The sequence below is a fragment of the Bombina bombina genome, chromosome 2 (genome assembly GCF_027579735.1).
Source record: "Bombina bombina isolate aBomBom1 chromosome 2, aBomBom1.pri, whole genome shotgun sequence".
Classification (NCBI taxonomy): Eukaryota; Metazoa; Chordata; class Amphibia; order Anura; family Bombinatoridae; genus Bombina; species Bombina bombina.
In genome coordinates this window covers 1,438,260,697-1,438,282,109 of record NC_069500.1, presented here as the reverse complement: position 1 = coordinate 1,438,282,109, position 21,413 = coordinate 1,438,260,697, and the positions used below count along the sequence as shown (strand labels likewise).

Sequence of the window (21,413 nt, the reverse complement as noted above, 5' to 3'; positions counted from 1 at the left end):
ACCCTCCGCTAGACACAGCCTGAGACCCTCCACTAGACACAGCCTGAGAACCTCTCCTAGACACAGCCTGAGACTATCCCCTAGACATAGTCTGAGACCCCCCTGACACCATGAGACTGTCACTTAGACCCCCCTGACACAGCTTCAGATACCCCTGACACCATGAGACTGTCCCTTAGACCTGTCTGACAGCATGAGACACCCCTAACACCAATAGACCCTCCCTTAGACCCCCCCAGACACAGTATGAGACACTCCTGACACCAAGAGGCAGTTCTCCCTTAGACCCCCAGATACAGACTGAGACCCACCAAACACAGCCTGAGACACCCCTGACACCATGAGACTGTCCCTTAGACCCCACAGACACAGCCTGAGACACCCCTGACACCTAAATTCCCTCCCTTAGACCCCCCAGACAAAGCCTGAGACACCCCTGACAGCATGAGTCTGTCCCGTAGACCCCCCCAGACACAGCCTGAGACACCCCTGACATGACACCAAGATCCCCTCCCTTAGACCCCCCAGACACAGCCTGAGACACCCCTGACATGACACCAAGATCCCCTCCCTTAGACCCCAACCCCCCAGACACAACCTGAGACCCCTAAGGGTCTTTTCTTTCCCCCTTCTGCAGGGTGGCACTGTAGCCTATTTGTCATTTTACACAGACAAGTTAACACAATCATTTCTTTAATACCTACAGGCCGGGACTCGAGCCTCTCTCTCTAAGTCTCGGGTTGAGAAGTCTCGCTCAGCGACGGCAGCACCAGTGCCACCAGTTATTGTAGAGATTGTGCCAGGTCAGCTTACTGAAGAGGACTGGGTGTCCATAGTGATCCAGGAGGATGACGAAGATCTGGGGGCAGAGATTTTGGAGGCCTTGCAGAGCCAAGTTATGGAGGAGTGTTGTAAAGTGTATGTTACTTGCCAGGTGAGATATTCATGTTAGGTTTAAATGAACAGTAAATGCTTATGTAAAGCTAACGTTAGAGCCGTCATAACTGTAGCCTGAGGGAGCGTCAGTTTATCAGTGTTTGCTCTAGAGTGTGTTAGTGTGATTGGCAGTTGGCACCAATTAGAGTTTATGTCACTGAGTGTGATTGATTAAGTGAGTGTGTGAGACTGTTTATACCAGTGAGTGTGTCTGTGCCATAGACTGTGGGTGTGATTAAGTGAGTGTGTGAGACTGTTTATACAGTGAGTGTGTCTGTGTCACTGAGTGTGAGGGTGATTAAGTGAGTGTGTGAGACTGTTTATACCAGTGAGTGTGTCTGTGCCATAGAGTGTGGGTGTGATTAAGTGAGTGTGTGAGACTGTTTATACAGTGAGTGTGTCTGTGCCATAGAGTGTGGGTGTGATTAAGTGAGTGTGTGAGACTGTTTATACCAGTGAGTGTGTCTGTGCCATAGAGTGTGGGTGTGATTAAGTGAGTGTGTGAGACTGTTTATACCAGTGAGTGTGTCTGTGCCATAGAGTGTGGGTGTGATTAAGTGAGTGTGTGAGACTGTTTATACAGTGAGTGTGTCTGTGCCATAGAGTGTGGGTGTGATTAAGTGAGTGTGTGAGACTGTTTATACCAGTGAGTGTGTCTGTGCCATAGAGTGTGGGTGTGATTAAGTGAGTGTGTGAGACTGTTTATACAGTGAGTGTGCCTGTGTCACTGAGTGTGGGTGTGATTAAGTGAGTGTGTGAGACTGTTTATACAGTGAGTGTGTCTGTGCCATAGAGTGTGGGTGTGATTAAGTGAGTGTGTGAGACTGTTTATACCAGTGAGTGTGTCTGTGCCATAGAGTGTGGGTGTGATTAAGTGAGTGTGTGAGACTGTTTATACAGTGAGTGTGCCTGTGTCACTGAGTGTGAGGGTGATTAAGTGAGAGTGTGAAAAAATCCAAGGCGTTCCAACCACATCAGAATATATAAACGAAATGTCAACACTCGACTCCACACAGGGTATTAAAGGGACACAATACTCATATGCTAAATCACTTGAAACTGATGCAGTATAACTGTAAAAAGCTGACAGGAAAATATCACCTGAGCATCTCTATGTAAAAAAGGAAGATATTTTACCTCACAATTTCCTCAGCTCAGCAGAGTAAGTTCTGTGTAAAAAGTTATACTCAGCTGCTCCCAGCTGCAGGTAAATATAAAAAAAAATGAAGAAATGAACAGCAGCCAATCAGCATCAGCAGTGCTGAGGTCATGAACTCTTACTGTGATCTCATGAGATTTGACTTAACTCTCATGAGATTTCATAGTAAGCTTCCTTTACCTGATTGGTGAAATAATATGAGAGTTCACGTGGCTCATCCCCTAAGCTGTCCCAGGACAGACACACTAAAATGCTGCTTAGAAATCCTTTACAATGGGAGGTGGCTACTGAGGAACTTTTGAGGTAAAATATCTTTCTTTTTTACATAGAGATGTTCAGGAGATATTTTCTAGTCAGCTTTTTACAGCTATGCTGCATCACTTTCAAGTATTTAAACATTTGGGTATTATGGCCCTTTAAGCCATGAGGGGTATGGTCTGACCAGTTTCCGTCCTGGTGACCGTAATCATAGACCTAATTACATACAGGCTAGAGCTGTTTAAAAAGGATTACAAACAATCTCATTGGCTAGAGGTGAGTAACATTATCATCATTAACCCCTTATTGTTTTAAATGATCTCTCAAAGGAATCTATAGACATCTAGAAGTGCTCATAACATAACGGATGAATAATTAAATAAATTGACAGATGAGTATATCAATGTAACATACACGTTCTGCTACTAATACTCATTGCCCTGGGTGGTTCAAACAGAAAACATTAAACATTAAGAGATGGATGAATACGTATAAATACATGTATATATGTACATTGCTAATTGCATCTTGATAATAAATATATATACATCTTATGTGGGACATACATTAAGACATATTTTTAGGCTAACATCAGCGTATCTTAATGTATGCACTATGTACTAAATATGTAAACCAGTGGATCAGTACATGAAAATAGGGATAGAATCGAATTCCTAACATCTATTACCTAGTGGGATAAGGAGTATAATAACCCCACTCAAATACTAGGTAGCTGGACTCATATGCTAGTAGTCCACTCCGTAACCTAGTCCCAGAGTATCACACTAATGGACACCCTGACCTCAGCCGTTACAGGAGAAAGGACAGCGGCCTATACCAGCTAACCCCTTATACATCACTAGCGCAGATAGTCTCTTACATGAATGACCTTACACATATATACATATCCATCTCCTTGAATCAAGTGGCCAATAGACATCCTACCACTATATACATCCCAATATACTAGCATATGTACACCATTGTGGGCATAAGGATTAATTGCCAGGATTTACATAGACTCTCAAAAATAAAAAAATGAAAAAAGGAGAGAAGAGTTCGATGACAATTATTCATACGTAAGGGTGTACACGGAGTGAATGTATTGGCCACTGTGTTTAAAATCTTTCCGCTGAATGTTGGTTCAAAATACAATGTGCAAGTTACAAATTAAAGGGATAGTAAACCCAAAAAATATTTTTAACTCATTCAAATCTTCTTTTTATAATAAAGCCATTGGTAATTGGGACCTTTGTACAGTTTTCTTTCCATTTCTTGCAATTTTAATTAAAAAAATAATTTTGCGCCAAACCCATTTTCTACTTATTATCATGCAGCCTGTTAAGATGTTCTACCTAGGTAGAAACATGATGGCGGCCCGCATGCGCAATTAAACTATTTACTTTCACAATACATGCGCAGACTCGCCCCCTGTCTCCAGCACCGCTTTCAGCAGTCTACTGAGAGGAGGCAGGAATACAAGTTACTAGTTTGCTAGACCGGCATCTCTAGCTACCTGACAGATTTGTTTCACACTATCTCAAAACCGGCCGGCATCAACAGCTACAATTCTTCCCTGACTGTGATGAAGTGCATCTGTGCTTCAGACATTTACAGCGTGAGTATGAGCGCTCTTTTTATTTACACTGTGGGACTCATCTCCCCCTCCCTCTTGCTGTGTTTGCTTTCATGTGGAATTGGAGCCCTCTCTAATCAATCAAACACAGCAAGGGAGAGGGGGAGATAAGCCGGACAGTTTAAATAACACAACTTTCACACTGCTGCTGTATTCAAAGTCTGAAGCAAAGACGCACTAAATCACAGGGAAGAATTCTAGTACATACCCTGCTCTCTCATTAGTGCAGGGCTGAACAAAAGCAGCAGCAAAGTCATGCACAGCTAGTCTCAGCTAAAGTTATTTTACTATTCCCTGTCTCCTCTCATTTGTTGTGTGAAGCTGCCCCTTCAATACTGATGCATAGGCTGTGAACAGACTGCTCATGCGATATTGACAGAAGGCAATATTAAAATTAAGGGGCCCAGCCGCTTCACCATTGGATGTGGGGCGGATGCTAAATTTTCATGAGCCATGCCTCATTTTATGGGCGGTCATTACTGCTCATTTCATGATAGTTTAATGCTAAAAAATAAGGTATCTAAAAGCTTATTTTTAAAAAAAAAAAAAAACTTTTATTTAATTGCCTTTATAATAGTCATTATAATAATATAGTTTAAATAGGGTCAAATGTGAATCAATTTCTAACCCTTTAATATGCAAAAAAACAATAATGTGTAAAAGAGATACCTAAACATTTGAGTTTATTTTACTAGTAGTTGATAATATCAAATTTGAAGCCCTTTGGTAGCAGGCTATCCAATTTGTAGATCCAATAGATCTCTTGTCGACTTAGGATCTGTACTTTATCACCACCTCTAGGTTGTCTCACTATCTGCTCAATGGCCTTCCACCTAAAAGACTCAACATTTCCATGGTGTGTGTCTATGAAATGTTTTGACAAGGCCAAACATGCTTTTTCACTGGAGATATATGAAAGATGTTCTTTAATTCTTTTACCCACCTCTTGGGTCATTCTCCTTACATACTGTCTGGAACAGATGGTACAATAGATCAAGTAGACTACAAATTTACTGGTGCAGTTAACACATCCTTTCGTCTCATATTCTTCTGAACAATCAGAAGAATAAAATTTGTCTGTGACATTGACATGGTCACAAGATCTACAAGTTCTCTTGCCACATCTGAAGGTCCCTTTATGTCTTAGTTATGAGCTAGCTGAGCTGCCATCCTTTAGAAGGCTAGGAGACAGGAGATTGCCCAAAGCCAGATTATTTTTATATACAAATTGACATCCTTTTTTCGACATAGGGACTCAGTTGGGTATCACACATGGGGATAGGTAAATTATTTTTGACTATAGAGCATACCTCCTTATACTGGGTAGAGAAGGCTGTGATAAAAATCGGGTAATTTTTACTTTGATCAAATATTTTTGAGCGAGTTGACTGCTTACTATTAAACAGGGTAACCCTAACCATTTGGGCAAAAGCACCTTCTTTGGATAGCCTCTGTTATGTAAACGTCTCATGAGTTCTCCACTCTCAGGAAGTCATTTTCTAAGGTACAGTTCCATTTAATCTGCATAAATTGGCCCTTTGCAATCCCCCAAAAAACTTGTTTTGGGTGTTTGCTCTTGGCATGCAGAAGGTAATTGCCTGTTATGGGTTTCCTGTAGAGAGTGGAGATAACTTTGCCCAAAATACCATCGGCACTAAAGGTGACATCCAGAAAATTGATCTTCTTTTTGTTCCATTCAAATGTAAAGCTGATCTCAACATCATTGTGAAGTATTGTACAAAATCCTGAGCAGTGCCTAAATCTCCAGACCAGATTATTAAAAGATCATCGATATAGGGCTAGATTTATTATAGCTGAGGCGTACAGGGGCGCGTATACGCGCCCCTGTACGCCTCAGCTCGCCTGTGGCGGGGCAAAATTACCCGCAGGTATTCGGCATTGCACACAAGCGCAATTTTTGCAATCCCGCCCCCTGCCCGCGCACAGCCAATCACGCGCGGACAGGAGCTGTCAATCTCCTCGGTCGGACTCGACCGAGGAGATTGAATTTCGCCAGCTTAGAGGTGGCAAAGAGCTTAGGGAAGCAGCGGTCTGGTGACCACTGCTTGATAAATCACGGCGAGCAAGTTCTTGTGAGAACTTGCAGCCGTAGGGGCTTGATAAATCGAGCCCATAGCGAACATAACTGATGACCTGGGGGATGAACTGATTGCCATCTCCATAGACGTGGACCCACTCCCACCACCCCATAAAGAGGTTGGCGTAGGAGGGGACAGATTTTGCCCCCATGGCAGTTCCACATATCTGGAGATAGCAATGATCCATGAACATAAAAAAATTATGCTCTAAAATAAATTTGATAAATCGAGCCCATAGCGAACATAACTGATGACCTGGGGGATGAACTGATTGCCATCTCCATAGACGTGGACCCACTCCCACCACCCCATAAAGAGGTTGGCGTAGGAGGGGACAGATTTTGCCCCCATGGCAGTTCCACATATCTGGAGATAGCAATGATCCATGAACATAAAAAAATTATGCTCTAAAATAAATTTGATAGTTACAATATACTGTTTAAGATCATCAGGTAGGTCTGTATACAGATCTAGAAAAAATTAAATAGCCTTTAAGCCAAATCTGTGGGGAATACCTGAGTAAAGCGAGACGTCAATCGTTAGCCAGCTATACTCTTGTCTCCACTCCGTTTGTTCCATCTTAGTTACCACATGTGTCGTGTCCCTAATCTAACTAGGAAGTCTGTGTACAAGTGACTGTAGGAACTGGTCGACCCAGTTAAACAGTGGTTCCAATAGGGTCCCTATACCCGCCACTATCGGTCTTCCTTTTACATGCTCGAGGCTCTTATGGACCTTTGGGAGGTGGTGGAAAATGGGCAGCACAGGTTTATCGACTATGAGATGGTCAAAGGTCCTCCTGTTTATATATATCCCATTTCCACACCATCATCCAAAAGGCTTCTACGTTGTGTCCCGAAGCGTTCAGTAGGGTCCCCATCAAGAATAAAATATGTCTCTGGGTCACTCAATTGTCTCAAAGCCTCATCCACATATGCACAGCGATCCATAATTAACACACTTCCCCCCTTGTCAGAGTTTTTAATGACAATTTCTGTGTTTGTTTGTTTGTAAGGCTGTAACCGCTTCCCTTTCAACTCTTGATAGATTAGGGGGGTGTCTCTGTCTATGTTCAGCTAAGTTAGTCAAGTCTTCAACCACCCTTTTATGAAATACCTTAAGATATTTTCCTCTAACTTGTAGTGGGTAAAAATTGGATTTGGATTTGCATCTATTCTGTGTCAACCTCCTGTAGCCCCCCCCCCCCCTTGATCTGAAACTGATAAATCTTCAAGGGATGTTAGAGTACATATGTCCCTAAAAGTCAGATCTGTGTGATGGGTATCCTCGTGTGTGTCAGGGATCTCATTCTCATATGAGACCCTGCTACTACCCATTGGATGAAAATATTTTCTCAGGGTCAAGTCCCTAACCAATTTATTAACGTCCAATATTGTTTGAAATAGGTCAAAGTCACGTGAGGGGACAAACCCAAGACCTAAACTAAGATGTTAGTAGAGGATAGGTTAATAACCATTCTAGAGGTTACTGGTATTTCGTTTTTTGGCTCCTGTTCCCCCATAGTGTATACCTCTGATTCCATTCTGTACTTGTTATTTTGTTGTTGGCCCTGCTCCCTCCCCTGCTGCCCCTTGTTCCCCTCCCTCCACTCATTCCTTCCCCCCTTGGTTGTTTGAGGGCCCACTGAAAAACCTGGGTGTCAGTAGTAGGTAGTTGGTTGTACACTTGTGTAGGATGGGTGGAGGTAGATGGGTAACAAGGTTCCCCTTGACTATTGGGTCTGACTGTTTTTGGTCTCGCCCTTAACGAATAGGAGCCCTTTAGAATGCCTTTGACTTGGGTGAGTCATACTGTCATACGGCTCAAGGAGTGGACATTATGTGCAATCATATTTCTTGTTCCATTGTTTATAAAAGAATACAAAGCATATTACAGGGGTAGGAGGGATTGAATTCCCATTCCACTAACAAAAGTGGAATTGAATATAGGCACAGGGCCGCTAAAGAAGTGGGAGGAGCTACGGCCTCAGTGTATACCGTCACCTCTCAAGGAATGGACATTGTGTGCAAACATATTTCTTGCTCCATTATATAAAAAGCATATTACAGGGGTAGAAGGGATTGAATTCCCGGTCCCCTAACTTAAGTGGAATTGAATACAGGCACAGGGCCGCCAAAGGGGTGGGAGGAGCTACGGCCCCAGTTCTCCACCTACACTATAAACTTGTACTGTGGATGACATACGGCCCCAGTTCCCCACCTACACTATAAACTTGTACTGTGGATGACATACGGCCCCAGTTCCCCACCTACACTATAAACTTGTACTGTGGATGACATACGGCCCCAGTTCCCCATCTACACTATAAACTTGTACTGTGGATGACATATGGCCCTAGTTCCCCACCTACACTATAAACTTGTACTGTGGATGACATACGGCCCTGTTACAAACTGCTATTTGTAACTGGCCCTTTAAATGGAAAATTGCCCTGCTTCCCTGGATTGTGGAGAAGCCTATTTGCCAGCCTCCTTCCTCATGACTATGGCCCCTGGAAGATTGTGCCCCTGAAAACGTATTAACTTTTATTGGGTGTGTATGGCCCTTTAAGAACCGTCTGGGGACATATTGTGACTCTGGTGAACAATGCCCCTTAAAGACTATGTCCCCAGACCTGTAAAATAACTTGTCCCTGGCTTTCTCCCACTTGGTTCAGTAAATAGGGCTTACTGAACCAAGTACCACACAGGCAGAGTGTGCCACAGAAAGGGAGCACTGTTACAAAAGCATTAGTTTTCATTGTGTGCCATTAAGTGCTATGTGACAGACCCTTCGGTCAGAACTAAAGAGTTAACTTTGTTCAGCTTCAAGAAGCTATTTTCTAAATACAAGTTTGCTGGCATCAGCTCTAATTAAGTTTAGTGATAAACATTCCCATTGTCTAATCACCTCCAGAGTCAGACTGCTATTTGATAAGATGGACTGCATTGTTTTCTTGTGTGTAACTTGTTATCTGCTGAAGTAATGTATTCTATGGTGGCCTGTCAAAGGGCGTTGTCTCTATATCTAAATGTGTGATTGGGGATTTTATGCCTCCCCCTGAGAGAGTGTCCTTTTTGCATGTAACCTCAATAAAAAGCAGGCTGGGTGTTCCAGCACCTCAGACCTCTTCTGACCCTCTAACTTGCAGCCTTGACTCATGTTTGTAGGGGACAGCTATAATCACTACAGGGATTGCTATGCTCTTCATACTCCCTTAGCTACTGAGCTCTTGTAAGAGCTCTTGTTCCTTATCCTGTTTCGCTCTACAGAAGGAAGTGGTTCACCTACTGGAGCCTGGTCGTAGGTCCAGGGCGCAGAGCAGACGGCGAGATACCAGCCCAGCAGCAGTGGTTCGTAGAGTCTGCATTACTTATGGTGGCTACGCAGTAGTTATGGTGTCTACGGTGCTGATGATCCTTTGGTGAGCGCTAGGAGCATCCTTTTCTACGGTCCAACTTCCAGCCAGCCTGGAGGCAACCGTAACATTTGGCGGCAGCGGTGGGATCGCGTCCTAGCGCAAGGAGCAGCACCCCAGCAGCACTGGTATCGTATGAGAGTTATTGAGGGCAACGCTAGCCACTGCGCAGCGTCCCTACCTACAGCAGCATGGAGCTGACAAGACACTGGTCAGAACCCTGTGAAGAGCACCTCAACCGGATCCGTCGCTATGAGGGCGCTGATTTCGTTCCAGAGGTAAAGAGGCGGCTAGCCCGATATGGTCCAGACCCTGTGCAGGAGGTAGTCAGTCGAATCATCCGGGAATAGGTTACTGAGAACGAAACGGCACGAGCCTTTGAGCGCCAACTGTGGAGTTTGGGGGTATGGACACCTGGTCTCCAGCGAGAAAGGGAATTACAGGGCAAGGAGAGCAGCGACCTCCCTCCCCAGCGGCAGTATACCGTGCAGAGGGAAGAGACAACCGGTCTCCTTCCCCAACCCCAACCAGAGATACCCGAGGCAGCAGGCCTCATAGACTGGTCCTGGGAGGACCCCCAGCAGGCAGGTGGAGATGGCACCGCAGTCTCTCTACCGGCCCTACAGGGATGCTGGGCAGGCGGCCCAGATCCCCAGCGACAGACCCAGCTACAGGGAGGGGAGAGCATCGACCTCCCTCCCCAGCCGGAGTGTGCCTTCCAGGGAGAGGAGACAACCGGTCTCTCTCCCCAGACGCAGCATGTTCCACAGGGAGCGGAGAGCATCGACCTCCCTTCCCAACGGCCGCCGGAGTATCAGGAGGAGGAGGTAAGCCCATCTCCCCCTCCCCAGCTAACTCCTAACTTGGGCCCAGGGTTAACAGTGGAGATGTTAACCCCCACTGACCCCCACGTTCCCTTTGCCACCGGGCAGGACTATGCCCCAATTCCCCCAGCAGAAGAGCTGGCATCCGGACAGAGCGCTGCTGGCCTCTGCCCTACAGACCTCCTTGTTACAGGACTGGCCTGCAAACCCCTCACCCCAGCAGAAGCGCTGGCACCAGGGCAGAGTGCCGCTGGCCTCTCCCCCCCAAGTACCACCAGCTATTTGCCCAGCTGCGCCAGGAAGGCCGAGGATGCTACACTTTCATCCTACAACCTGGAACCTACAGGCCAGTACTACTTATTGTGTGGGGGCTACTTTGCTGCTAATGTTTATTTGTGGGTGGGTTGCAAGACTAACTTAGGCACTGAACGACTGAAGGTCAGGTGCCTGGTTAGTCTCCCTCCAAAAGGGGAGATATGTTATAAACTGCTATTTGTAACTGGCCCTTTAAATGGAAAATTGCTCTGCTTCCCTGGATTGTGGAGAAGCCTATTTGCCAGCCTCCTTCCTCATGACTATGCCCCCTGGAAGATTGTGCCCCTGAAAACGTATTAACTTTTATTGGGTGTGTATGGCCCTTTAAGAACCGTCTGGGGACATATTGTGACTTTGGTGAACAATGCCCCTTTAAGACTATGTCCCCAGATCTGTAAAATAACTTGTCCCTGGCTTTCTCCCACTTGGTTCAGTAAATAGGGCTTACTGAACCAAGTACCACACAGGCAGAGTGTGCCACAGAAAGGGAGCACTGTTACAAAAGCATTAGTTTTCATTGTGTGCCATTAAGTGCTATGTGACAGACCCTTCAGTCAGAACTAAAGAGTTAACTTTGTTCAGCTTCAAGAAGCTATTTTCTAAATACAAGTTTGCTGGCATCAGCTCTAATTAAGTTTAGTGATAAACATTCCCATTGTCTAATCACCTCCAGAGTCAGACTGCTATTTGATAAGATGGACTGCATTGTTTTCTTGTGTGTAACTTGTTATCTGCTGAAGTAATGTATTCTATGGTGGCCTGTCAAAGGGCGTTGTCTCTATATCTAAATGTGTGATTGGGGATTTTATGCCTCCCCCTGAGAGTGTCCTTTTTTGCATGTAACCTCAATAAAAAGCAGGCTGGGTGTTCCAGCATCTCAGACCTCTTCTGACCCTCTAACTTGCAGCCTTGACTCATGTTTGTAGGGGACAGCTATAATCACTACAGGGATTGCTATGCCCTTCATACTCCCTTAGCTACTGAGCTCTTGTAAGAGCTCTTGTTCCTGATCCTGTTTCGCTCTACAGAAGGAAGAGGTTCACCTACTGGAGCCTGGTCGTAGGTCCAGGGCGCAGAGCAGACGGCGAGATACCAGCCCAGCAGCGGTGGTTCGTAGAGTCTGCATTACTTATGGTGGCTACGCAGTAGTTATGGTGTCTACGGTGCTGATGATCCTTTGGTGAGCGCTAGGAGCATCCTTTTCTACGGTCCAACTTCCAGCCAGCCTGGAGGCAACCGTAACAGGCCCCAGTTCCCCACCTACACTATAAACTTGTACTGTTGATGACTTACGGCCCCAGTTCCCCACCTACACTATAAACTTGTACTGTGGATGACATACAGCCCCAGTTCCCCATCTACACTATAAACTTGTACTGTGGGTGACATATGGCCCTAGTTCCCCACCTACACTATAAACTTGTACTGTGGATGACATACGGCCCCAGTTCCCCACCTACACTATAAACTTGTACTGTGGTTGACATACGGCCCTAGTTCCCCACCTACACTATAAACTTGTACTGTGGATGACATACGGCCCCAGTTCCCCACCTACACTATAAACTTGTACTGTGGATGACTTACGGCCCCAGTTCCCCACCTACACTATAAACTTGTACTGTGGATGACATACGGCCCTAGTTCCCCACCTACACTATAAACTTGTACTGTGGATGACATATGGCCCCAGTTCCCCACCTACACTATAAACTTGTACTGTGGATGACATACGGCCCTTGTTCCCCATCTACACTATAAACTTGTACTGTGGATGACATACGGCCCCAGCTCCCCACCTACACTATAAACTTGTACTGTGGATGACATACGGCCCCAGTTCCCCACCTACACTATAAACTTGTACTGTGGATGACATACGGCCCCAGTTCCCCACCTACACTATAAACTTGTACTGTGGATGACATACGGCCCCAGTTCCCCACCTACACTATAAACTTGTACTGTGGATGACATACGGCCCCAGTTCCCCACCTACACTATAAACTTGTACTGTGGATGACATACGGCCCTAGTTCCCCATCTACACTATAAACTTGTACTGTGGATGACATACGGCCCCAGTTCCCCACCTACACTATAAACTTGTACTGTGGATGACATACGGCCCCAGTTCCCCACCTACACTATAAACTTGTACTGTTGATGACTTACGGCCCCAGCTCCCCACCTACACTATAAACTTGTACTGTGGATGACATACGGCCCTAGTTCCCCATCTACACTATAAACTTGTACTGTGGATGACATACGGCCCCAGTTCCCCACCTACACTATAAACTTGTACTGTGGATGACATACGGCCCTAGTTCCCCACCTACACTATAAACTTGTACTGTGGATGACATACGGCCCTAGTTCCCCACCTACACTATAAACTTGTACTGTGGATGACATATGGCCCCAGTTCCCCACCTACACTATAAACTTGTACTGTGGATGACATACGGCCCCAGTTCCCCACCTACACTATAAACTTGTACTGTGGATGACATACGGCCCCAGTTCCCCACCTACACTATAAACTTGTACTGTGGATGACATACGGCCCCAGTTCCCCACCTACACTATAAACTTGTACTGTGGATGACATACGGCCCCAGTTCCCCACCTACACTATAAACTTGTACTGTGGATGACATACGGCCCCAGTTCTCCACCTACACTATAAACTTGTACTGTGGATGACATACGGCCCCAGCTCCCCACCTACACTATAAACTTGTACTGTGGGTGACATATGGCCCTAGTTCCCCACCTACACTATAAACTTGTACTATGGATGACATACGGCCCCAGTTCCCCACCTACACTATAAACTTGTACTGTGGATGACATACGGCCCCAGTTCCCCACCTACACTATAAACTTGTACTGTTGATGACTTACGGCCCCAGTTCCCCACCTACACTATAAACTTGTACTGTGGATGACATACGGCCCTAGTTCCCCACCTACACTATAAACTTGTACTGTGGATGACATGCTTTTGACTCTCTCTCTGGGACAAGTGACGGTTTCAATCAATTATTCTCAGGGACATCCCCATTGGATATCTCCTCAATTTTTTGTATACAGTGTGTGAGACTGTTTATACAAGTAAGTGTCTGTGTCACTGAGTGTGATTGACAATTTATTTGGGTTTTATATCCCTTTAAATACTTTGAAACAAGCAATATCATTTTTTTAATATGTTTTTAATTGAAATAATTGAAATTTCAATGTTCTTCACATAGAATGTTTTTTTTCATATAAATATATATATATATATATATATATACACGGTGGGCTATTAGCGGTTTAGGGTTTAATAGGTTAGGAAGTTCATTACAGTGGACGATTGGCGGTTAATAGGTTAGGAAGTTCATTACCGTGGGCTATTGGCGGTTTAGGGGTTAATAGGTTAGGAAGTTCATTACAGTGGACTATTGGCAGTATAGGGGTTAATAAGTTATGCAGTTTAGTGCGGTGGGCTATTGGCAGTATAGGGGTTAATAAGTTATGCAGTTTAGTGCGGTGGGCTATTGGCAGTTTAGGGATTAATAGGTTAGGAAGTTCATTACAGTTCACTAGTGGCGGTTTAAGGGTTAATAGGTTAGGAAGTTCATTACAGTGGACTAGTGGTGGTTTAGGGGTTAATAGGTTAGGAAGTTCATTACAGTGGACTAGTGGCGGTTTAGGGGTTAATAGGTTAGGAAGTTCATTACAGTGGACTAGTGGTGGTTTAGGGGTTAATAGGTTAGGAAGTTCATTACAGTGGGCTATTGGCGGTTTATGGGTTAATAGGTTAGGACGTTCATTACAGTGGACTATTGGCAGTATAGGGGTTAATAAGTTATGCAGTTTAGTGCAGTGGGCTATTGGCAGTTTAGAGATTAATAGGTTAGGAGGTTCATTGCGTTGCGCTTTTGGCAGTATAGGGATTAATAGGTTAGGACGTTTATTGCAGTTGGCTATCGGTGGTTTATGGTTTAATAGGTTAGGAAGTTTATTGCAGTGGCTATTGGCGGTTTAGGGGTTAATATTTTTGGACGTTTTTACAGTGGGCTATTGGCATTATAGGGTTAATAGGTTAGGAAGTTTATTGCTATTGGCAGTTTAGGGGTTAATAGTTTAGGACGTTTATTGCGGGGGGGTTATTGGCTATATAAGGGCTAGTTAGTACAGGTTAGTTTACGGTGGTGGGTTATAGCAGTTTAGGGGTTAATAGGTTAGGAAGTTTATTACAGTGGGCTATTGGCAGTATAGGGTTAATAGGTTAGGAACTTTATTGCTATTGGCGATTTAGGGGTTAATAGTTTAGGACGTTTATTGCGGGGGGTTATTGGCTATATAAGGGCTAGTACAGGTTAGTTTACGGTGGTGGGTTATGTTGGTTTAGTTGTTAATAGGTTAGAAAGCTTATTGCAGTGGGCTATCGGCGGTTTAGGGGTTAATAGGTTAGGACGTTTATTGTGGTGCGCTGTCAGTGGTTTAGGGGTTAATAGGTTAGGAATTTTATTGCGGTGGGCTGTCGGCGGTTTAGGGGTTGGTTAGTGTAGGGTGGGCTTGCTGTGCTGGGTTATGTTGGTTTAGGGGTTGGTTAGTGTAGGGTGGGCTTGCTGTGCTGGGTTATGTTGGTTTAGGGGTTAGTTAGTGTTGGGTGGGCTTGCTGTGCTGGATTATGTTGGTTTAGGGGTTGGTTAGTTTAGGGTGGGCTTGCTGTGCTGGGTTATGTTGGTTTAGGGGTTGGTTAGTGTAGGGTGGGCTTGCTGTGCTGGGTTATGTTGGTTTAGGGGTTAGTTAGTGTAGGGTGGGCTTGCTGTGCTGGGTTATGCTGGTTTAGGGGTTGGTTAGTGTAGGGTGGGCTTGCTGTGCTGGGTTATGTTGGTTTAGGGGTTGGTTAGTGTAGGGTGGGCTTGCTGTGCTGGGTTATGTTGGTGTAGGGGTTGGTTAGTGTAGGGTGGGCTTGCTGTGCTGGGTTTTGTTGGTTTAGGGGTTGGTTAGTGTAGGGTGGGCTTGCTGTGCTGGGTTTTGTTGGTTTAGGGGTTAGTTAGTGTAGGGTGAGCTTGCTGTGCTGGGTTATGTTGGTTTAGGGGTTGGTTAGTGTAGGGTGGGCTTGCTGTGCTGGGTTATGTTGGTTTAGGGGTTGGTTAGTGTAGGGTGGGCTTGCTGTGCTGGGTTATGTTGGTTTAGGGGTTGGTTAGTGTAGGGTGGGCTTGCTGTGCTGGTTTATGTTGGTTTAGGGGTTGGTTAGTGTAGGGTGGGCTTGCTGTGCTGGGTTATGTTGGTTTAGGGGTTGGTTAGTGTAGGGTGGGCTTGCTGTGCTGGGTTATGTTGGTTTAGGGGTTAGTTAGTGTAGGGTGGGCTTGCTGTGCTGGGTTATGTTGGTTTAGGGGTTGGTTAGTGTAGGGTGGGCTTGCTGTGCTGGGTTATGTTGGTTTAGGGGTTGGTTAGTGTAGGGTGGGCTTGCTGTGCTGGGTTATGTTGGTTTAGGGGTGGGTTAGTGTAGGGTGGGCTTGATGTGCTGGGTTATGTTGGTTTAGGGGTGGGTTAGTGTAGGGTGGGCTTGCTGTGCTGGGTTATGTTGGTTTAGGGGTTGGTTAGTGTAGGGTGGGCTTGCTGTGCTGGGTTATGTTGGTTTAGGTGTTGGTTAGTGTAGGGAGGGCTTGCTGTGCTGGGTTATGTTGGTTTAGGGGTTAGCTAGTGTAGGGTGGGCTTGCTGTGCTGGGTTATGTTGGTTTAGGGGTTGGTTAGTGTAGGGTGGGCTTGCTGTGCTGGGTTATGTTGGTTTAGGGGTTAGTTAGTGTAGGGTGGGCTTGCTGTGCTGGGTTATGTTGGTTTAGGGGTTAGTTAGTGTAGGGTGGGCTTGCTGTGCTGGGTTTTGTTGGTTTAGGGGTTAGTTAGTGTAGGGTGGGCTTGCTGTGCTGGGTTATGTTGGTTTAGGGGTTGGTTACTGTAGGGTGGGCTTGCTGTGCTGGGTTTATGTTGGTTTAGGGGTTGGTTAGTGTAGGGTGGGCTTGCTGTGCTGGGTTATGTTGGTTTAGGGGTTGGTTAGTGTAGGGTGGGCTTGGTGTGCTGGGTTATGTTGGTTTAGGTGTTGGTTAGTGTAGGGAGGGCTTGCTGTGCTGGGTTATGTTGGTTTAGGGGTTAGCTAGTGTAGGGTGGGCTTGCTGTGCTGGGTTATGTTGGTTTAGGGGTTGGTTAGTGTAGGGTGGGCCAGCTGTGCTGGGTTATGTTGGTTTAGGGGTACATAGGTATAGTTAATAGGCTCGGTGCGATATATATATAACAGGGATCCTTTACTTTACATCACCTGTCGGTGCCGATGCTGCTTGGACTATTTCACCAGCATCACCACTCATTGTTCTGTATAGTAAAATGTCTCTCGGTGATGCTGCATTTAAACGGTAATGTCTGCATTTTTTAATATTTCACTGGCTTTCTCGAACATTGCGTCGGATCCCTTATGAATATATTGCTGCCTTGTAGCACTTTTGATCATAACGGCCTATCTCAGTGGTTAACAACATCATCCGATACCTCAGGGTGCTGGGTTATGTTGGTTTAGGGGTTGGTTAGTGTAGGGTGGGCTTGGTGTGCTGGGTTATGTTGGTTTAGGTGTTGGTTAGTGTAGGGAGGGCTTGCTGTGCTGGGTTATGTTGGTTTAGGGGTTAGCTAGTGTAGGGTGGGCTTGCTGTGCTGGGTTATGTTGGTTTAGGGGTTGGTTAGTGTAGGGTGGGCTTGCTGTGCTGGGTTATGTTGGTTTAGGGGTTAGTTAGTGTAGGGTGGGCTTGCTGTGCTGGGTTATGTTGGTTTAGGGGTTAGTTAGTGTAGGGTGGGCTTGCTGTGCTGGGTTTTGTTGGTTTAGGGGTTAGTTAGTGTAGGGTGGGCTTGCTGTGCTGGGTTATGTTGGTTTAGGGGTTGGTTAGTGTAGGGTGGGCTTGCTGTGCTGGTTTATGTTGGTTTAGGGGTTGGTTAGTGTAGGGTGGGCTTGCTGTGCTGGGTTATGTTGGTTTAGGGGTTAGTGTAGGGTGGGCTTGGTGTGCTGGGTTATGTTGGTTTAGGTGTTGGTTAGTGTAGGGAGGGCTTGCTGTGCTGGGTTATGTTGGTTTAGGGGTTAGCTAGTGTAGGGTGGGCTTGCTGTGCTGGGTTATGTTGGTTTAGGGGTTGGTTAGTGTAGGGTGGGCTTGCTGTGCTGGGTTATGTTGGTTTAGGGGTTGGTTACTGTAGGGTGGGCTTGCTGTGCTGGGTTTTGTTGGTTTAGGGGTTAGTTAGTGTAGGGTGGGCTTGCTGTGCTGGGTTATGTTGGTTTAGGGGTTGGTTACTGTAGGGTGGGCTTGCTGTGCTGGGTTTATGTTGGTTTAGGGGTTGGTTAGTGTAGGGTGGGCTTGCTGTGCTGGGTTATGTTGGTTTAGGGGTTGGTTAGTGTAGGGTGGGCTTGCTGTGCTGGGTTATGTTGGTTTAGGGGTTAGCTAGTGTAGGGTGGGCTTGCTGTGCTGGGTTATGTTGGTTTAGGGGTTGGTTAGTGTAGGGTGGGCTTGCTGTGCTGGGTTATGTTGGTTTAGGGGTTAGTTAGTGTAGGGTGGGCTTGCTGTGCTGGGTTATGTTGGTTTAGGGGTTAGTTAGTGTAGGGTGGGCTTGCTGTGCTGGGTTTTGTTGGTTTAGGGGTTAGTTAGTGTAGGGTGGGCTTGCTGTGCTGGGTTATGTTGGTTTAGGGGTTGGTTAGTGTAGGGTGGGCTTGCTGTGCTGGGTTATGTTGGTTTAGGGGTTGGTTAGTGTAGGGTGGGCTTGCTGTGCTGGGTTATGTTGGTTTAGGGGTTGGTTAGTGTAGGGTGGGCTTGCTGTGCTGGTTTATGTTGGTTTAGGGGTTGGTTACTGTAGGGTGGGCTTGCTGTGCTGGGTTTTGTTGGTTTAGGGGTTAGTTAGTGTAGGGTGGGCTTGCTGTGCTGGGTTATGTTGGTTTAGGGGTTGGTTACTGTAGGGTGGGCTTGCTGTGCTGGGTTTATGTTGGTTTAGGGGTTGGTTAGTGTAGGGTGGGCTTGCTGTGCTGGGTTATGTTGGTTTAGGGGTTGGTTAGTGTAGGGTGGGCTTGCTGTGCTGGGTTATGTTGGTTTAGGGGTTAGCTAGTGTAGGGTGGGCTTGCTGTGCTGGGTTATGTTGGTTTAGGGGTTGGTTAGTGTAGGGTGGGCTTGCTGTGCTGGGTTATGTTGGTTTAGGGGTTAGTTAGTGTAGGGTGGGCTTGCTGTGCTGGGTTATGTTGGTTTAGGGGTTAGTTAGTGTAGGGTGGGCTTGCTGTGCTGGGTTTTGTTGGTTTAGGGGTTAGTTAGTGTAGGGTGGGCTTGCTGTGCTGGGTTATGTTGGTTTAGGGGTTGGTTAGTGTAGGGTGGGCTTGCTGTGCTGGGTTATGTTGGTTTAGGGGTTGGTTAGTGTAGGGTGGGCTTGCTGTGCTGGGTTATGTTGGTTTAGGGGTTGGTTAGTGTAGGGTGGGCTTGCTGTGCTGGTTTATGTTGGTTTAGGGGTTGGTTAGTGTAGGGTGGGCTTGCTGTGCTGGGTTATGTTGGTTTAGGGGTTGGTTAGTGTAGGGTGGGCTTGCTGTGCTGGGTTATGTTGGTTTAGGGGTTAGTTAGTGTAGGGTGGGCTTGCTGTGCTGGGTTATGTTGGTTTAGGGGTTGGTTAGTGTAGGGTGGGCTTGCTGTGCTGGGTTATGTTGGTTTAGGGGTTGGTTAGTGTAGGGTGGGCTTGCTGTGCTGGGTTATGTTGGTTTAGGGGTGGGTTAGTGTAGGGTGGGCTTGATGTGCTGGGTTATGTTGGTTTAGGGGTGGGTTAGTGTAGGGTGGGCTTGATGTGCTGGGTTATGTTGGTTTAGGGGTTGGTTAGTGTAGGGTGGGCTTGCTGTGCTGGGTTATGTTGGTTTAGGTGTTGGTTAGTGTAGGGAGGGCTTGCTGTGCTGGGTTATGTTGGTTTAGGGGTTAGCTAGTGTAGGGTGGGCTTGCTGTGCTGGGTTATGTTGGTTTAGGGGTTGGTTAGTGTAGGGTGGGCTTGCTGTGCTGGGTTATGTTGGTTTAGGGGTTAGTTAGTGTAGGGTGGGCTTGCTGTGCTGGGTTATGTTGGTTTAGGGGTTAGTTAGTGTAGGGTGGGCTTGCTGTGCTGGGTTTTGTTGGTTTAGGGGTTAGTTAGTGTAGGGTGGGCTTGCTGTGCTGGGTTATGTTGGTTTAGGGGTTGGTTACTGTAGGGTGGGCTTGCTGTGCTGGGTTTATGTTGGTTTAGGGGTTGGTTAGTGTAGGGTGGGCTTGCTGTGCTGGGTTATGTTGGTTTAGGGGTTGGTTAGTGTAGGGTGGGCTTGGTGTGCTGGGTTATGTTGGTTTAGGTGTTGGTTAGTGTAGGGAGGGCTTGCTGTGCTGGGTTATGTTGGTTTAGGGGTTAGCTAGTGTAGGGTGGGCTTGCTGTGCTGGGTTATGTTGGTTTAGGGGTTGGTTAGTGTAGGGTGGGCCAGCTGTGCTGGGTTATGTTGGTTTAGGGGTACATAGGTATAGTTAATAGGCTCGGTGCGATATATATATAACAGGGATCCTTTACTTTACATCACCTGTCGGTGCCGATGCTGCTTGGACTATTTCACCAGCATCACCACTCATTGTTCTGTATAGTAAAATGTCTCTCGGTGATGCTGCATTTAAACGGTAATGTCGGCATTTTTTAATATTTCACTGGCTTTCTCGAACATTGCGTCGGATCCCTTATGAATATATTGCTGCCTTGTAGCACTTTTGATCATAACGGCCTATCTCAGTGGTTAACAACATCATCCGATACCTCAGGGTGCTGGGTTATGTTGGTTTAGGGGTTGGTTAGTGTAGGGTGGGCTTGGTGTGCTGGGTTATGTTGGTTTAGGTGTTGGTTAGTGTAGGGAGGGCTTGCTGTGCTGGGTTATGTTGGTTTAGGGGTTAGCTAGTGTAGGGTGGGCTTGCTGTGCTGGGTTATGTTGGTTTAGGGGTTGGTTAGTGTAGGGTGGGCTTGCTGTGCTGGGTTATGTTGGTTTAGGGGTTAGTTAGTGTAGGGTGGGCTTGCTGTGCTGTGTTATGTTGGTTTAGGGGTTAGTTAGTGTAGGGTGGGCTTGCTGTGCTGGGTTTTGTTGGTTTAGGGGTTAGTTAGTGTAGGGTGGGCTTGCTGTGCTGGGTTATGTTGGTTTAGGGGTTGGTTAGTGTAGGGTGGGCTTGCTGTGCTGGTTTATGTTGGTTTAGGGGTTGGTTAGTGTAGGGTGGGCTTGCTGTGCTGGGTTATGTTGGTTTAGGGGTTAGTGTAGGGTGGGCTTGGTGTGCTGGGTTATGTTGGTTTAGGTGTTGGTTAGTGTAGGGAGGGCTTGCTGTGCTGGGTTATGTTGGTTTAGGGGTTAGCTAGTGTAGGGTGGGCTTGCTGTGCTGGGTTATGTTGGTTTAGGGGTTGGTTAGTGTAGGGTGGGCTTGCTGTGCTGGGTTATGTTGGTTTAGGGGTTAGTTAGTGTAGGGTGGGCTTGCTGTGCTGGGTTATGTTGGTTTAGGGGTTAGTTAGTGTAGGGTGGGCTTGCTGTGCTGGGTTATGTTGGTTTAGGGGTACATAGGTATAGTTAATAGGCTCGGTGCGATATATATATAACAGGGATCCTTTACTTTACATCACCTGTCGGTGCCGATGCTGCTTGGACTATTTCACCAGCATCACCACTCATTGTTCTGTATAGTAAAATGTCTCTCGGTGATGCTGCATTTAAACGGTAATGTCGGCATTT

At 46.3% G+C, this 21,413-nt stretch overlaps 1 protein-coding gene across 1 annotated transcript in view; it reads left to right on the top strand.

The window, feature by feature from the left end:
• C2H2orf81 (chromosome 2 C2orf81 homolog) overlaps positions 1–21,413 on the top strand; it is a 41,623-nt gene that overhangs the window by 7,576 nt on the left and 12,634 nt on the right. The window contains exon 2 of the mRNA XM_053700946.1: positions 707–934. Coding sequence (XP_053556921.1) covers positions 707–934 — 228 coding nt within the window. The remainder of the gene's footprint in view (positions 1–706; positions 935–21,413) is intronic.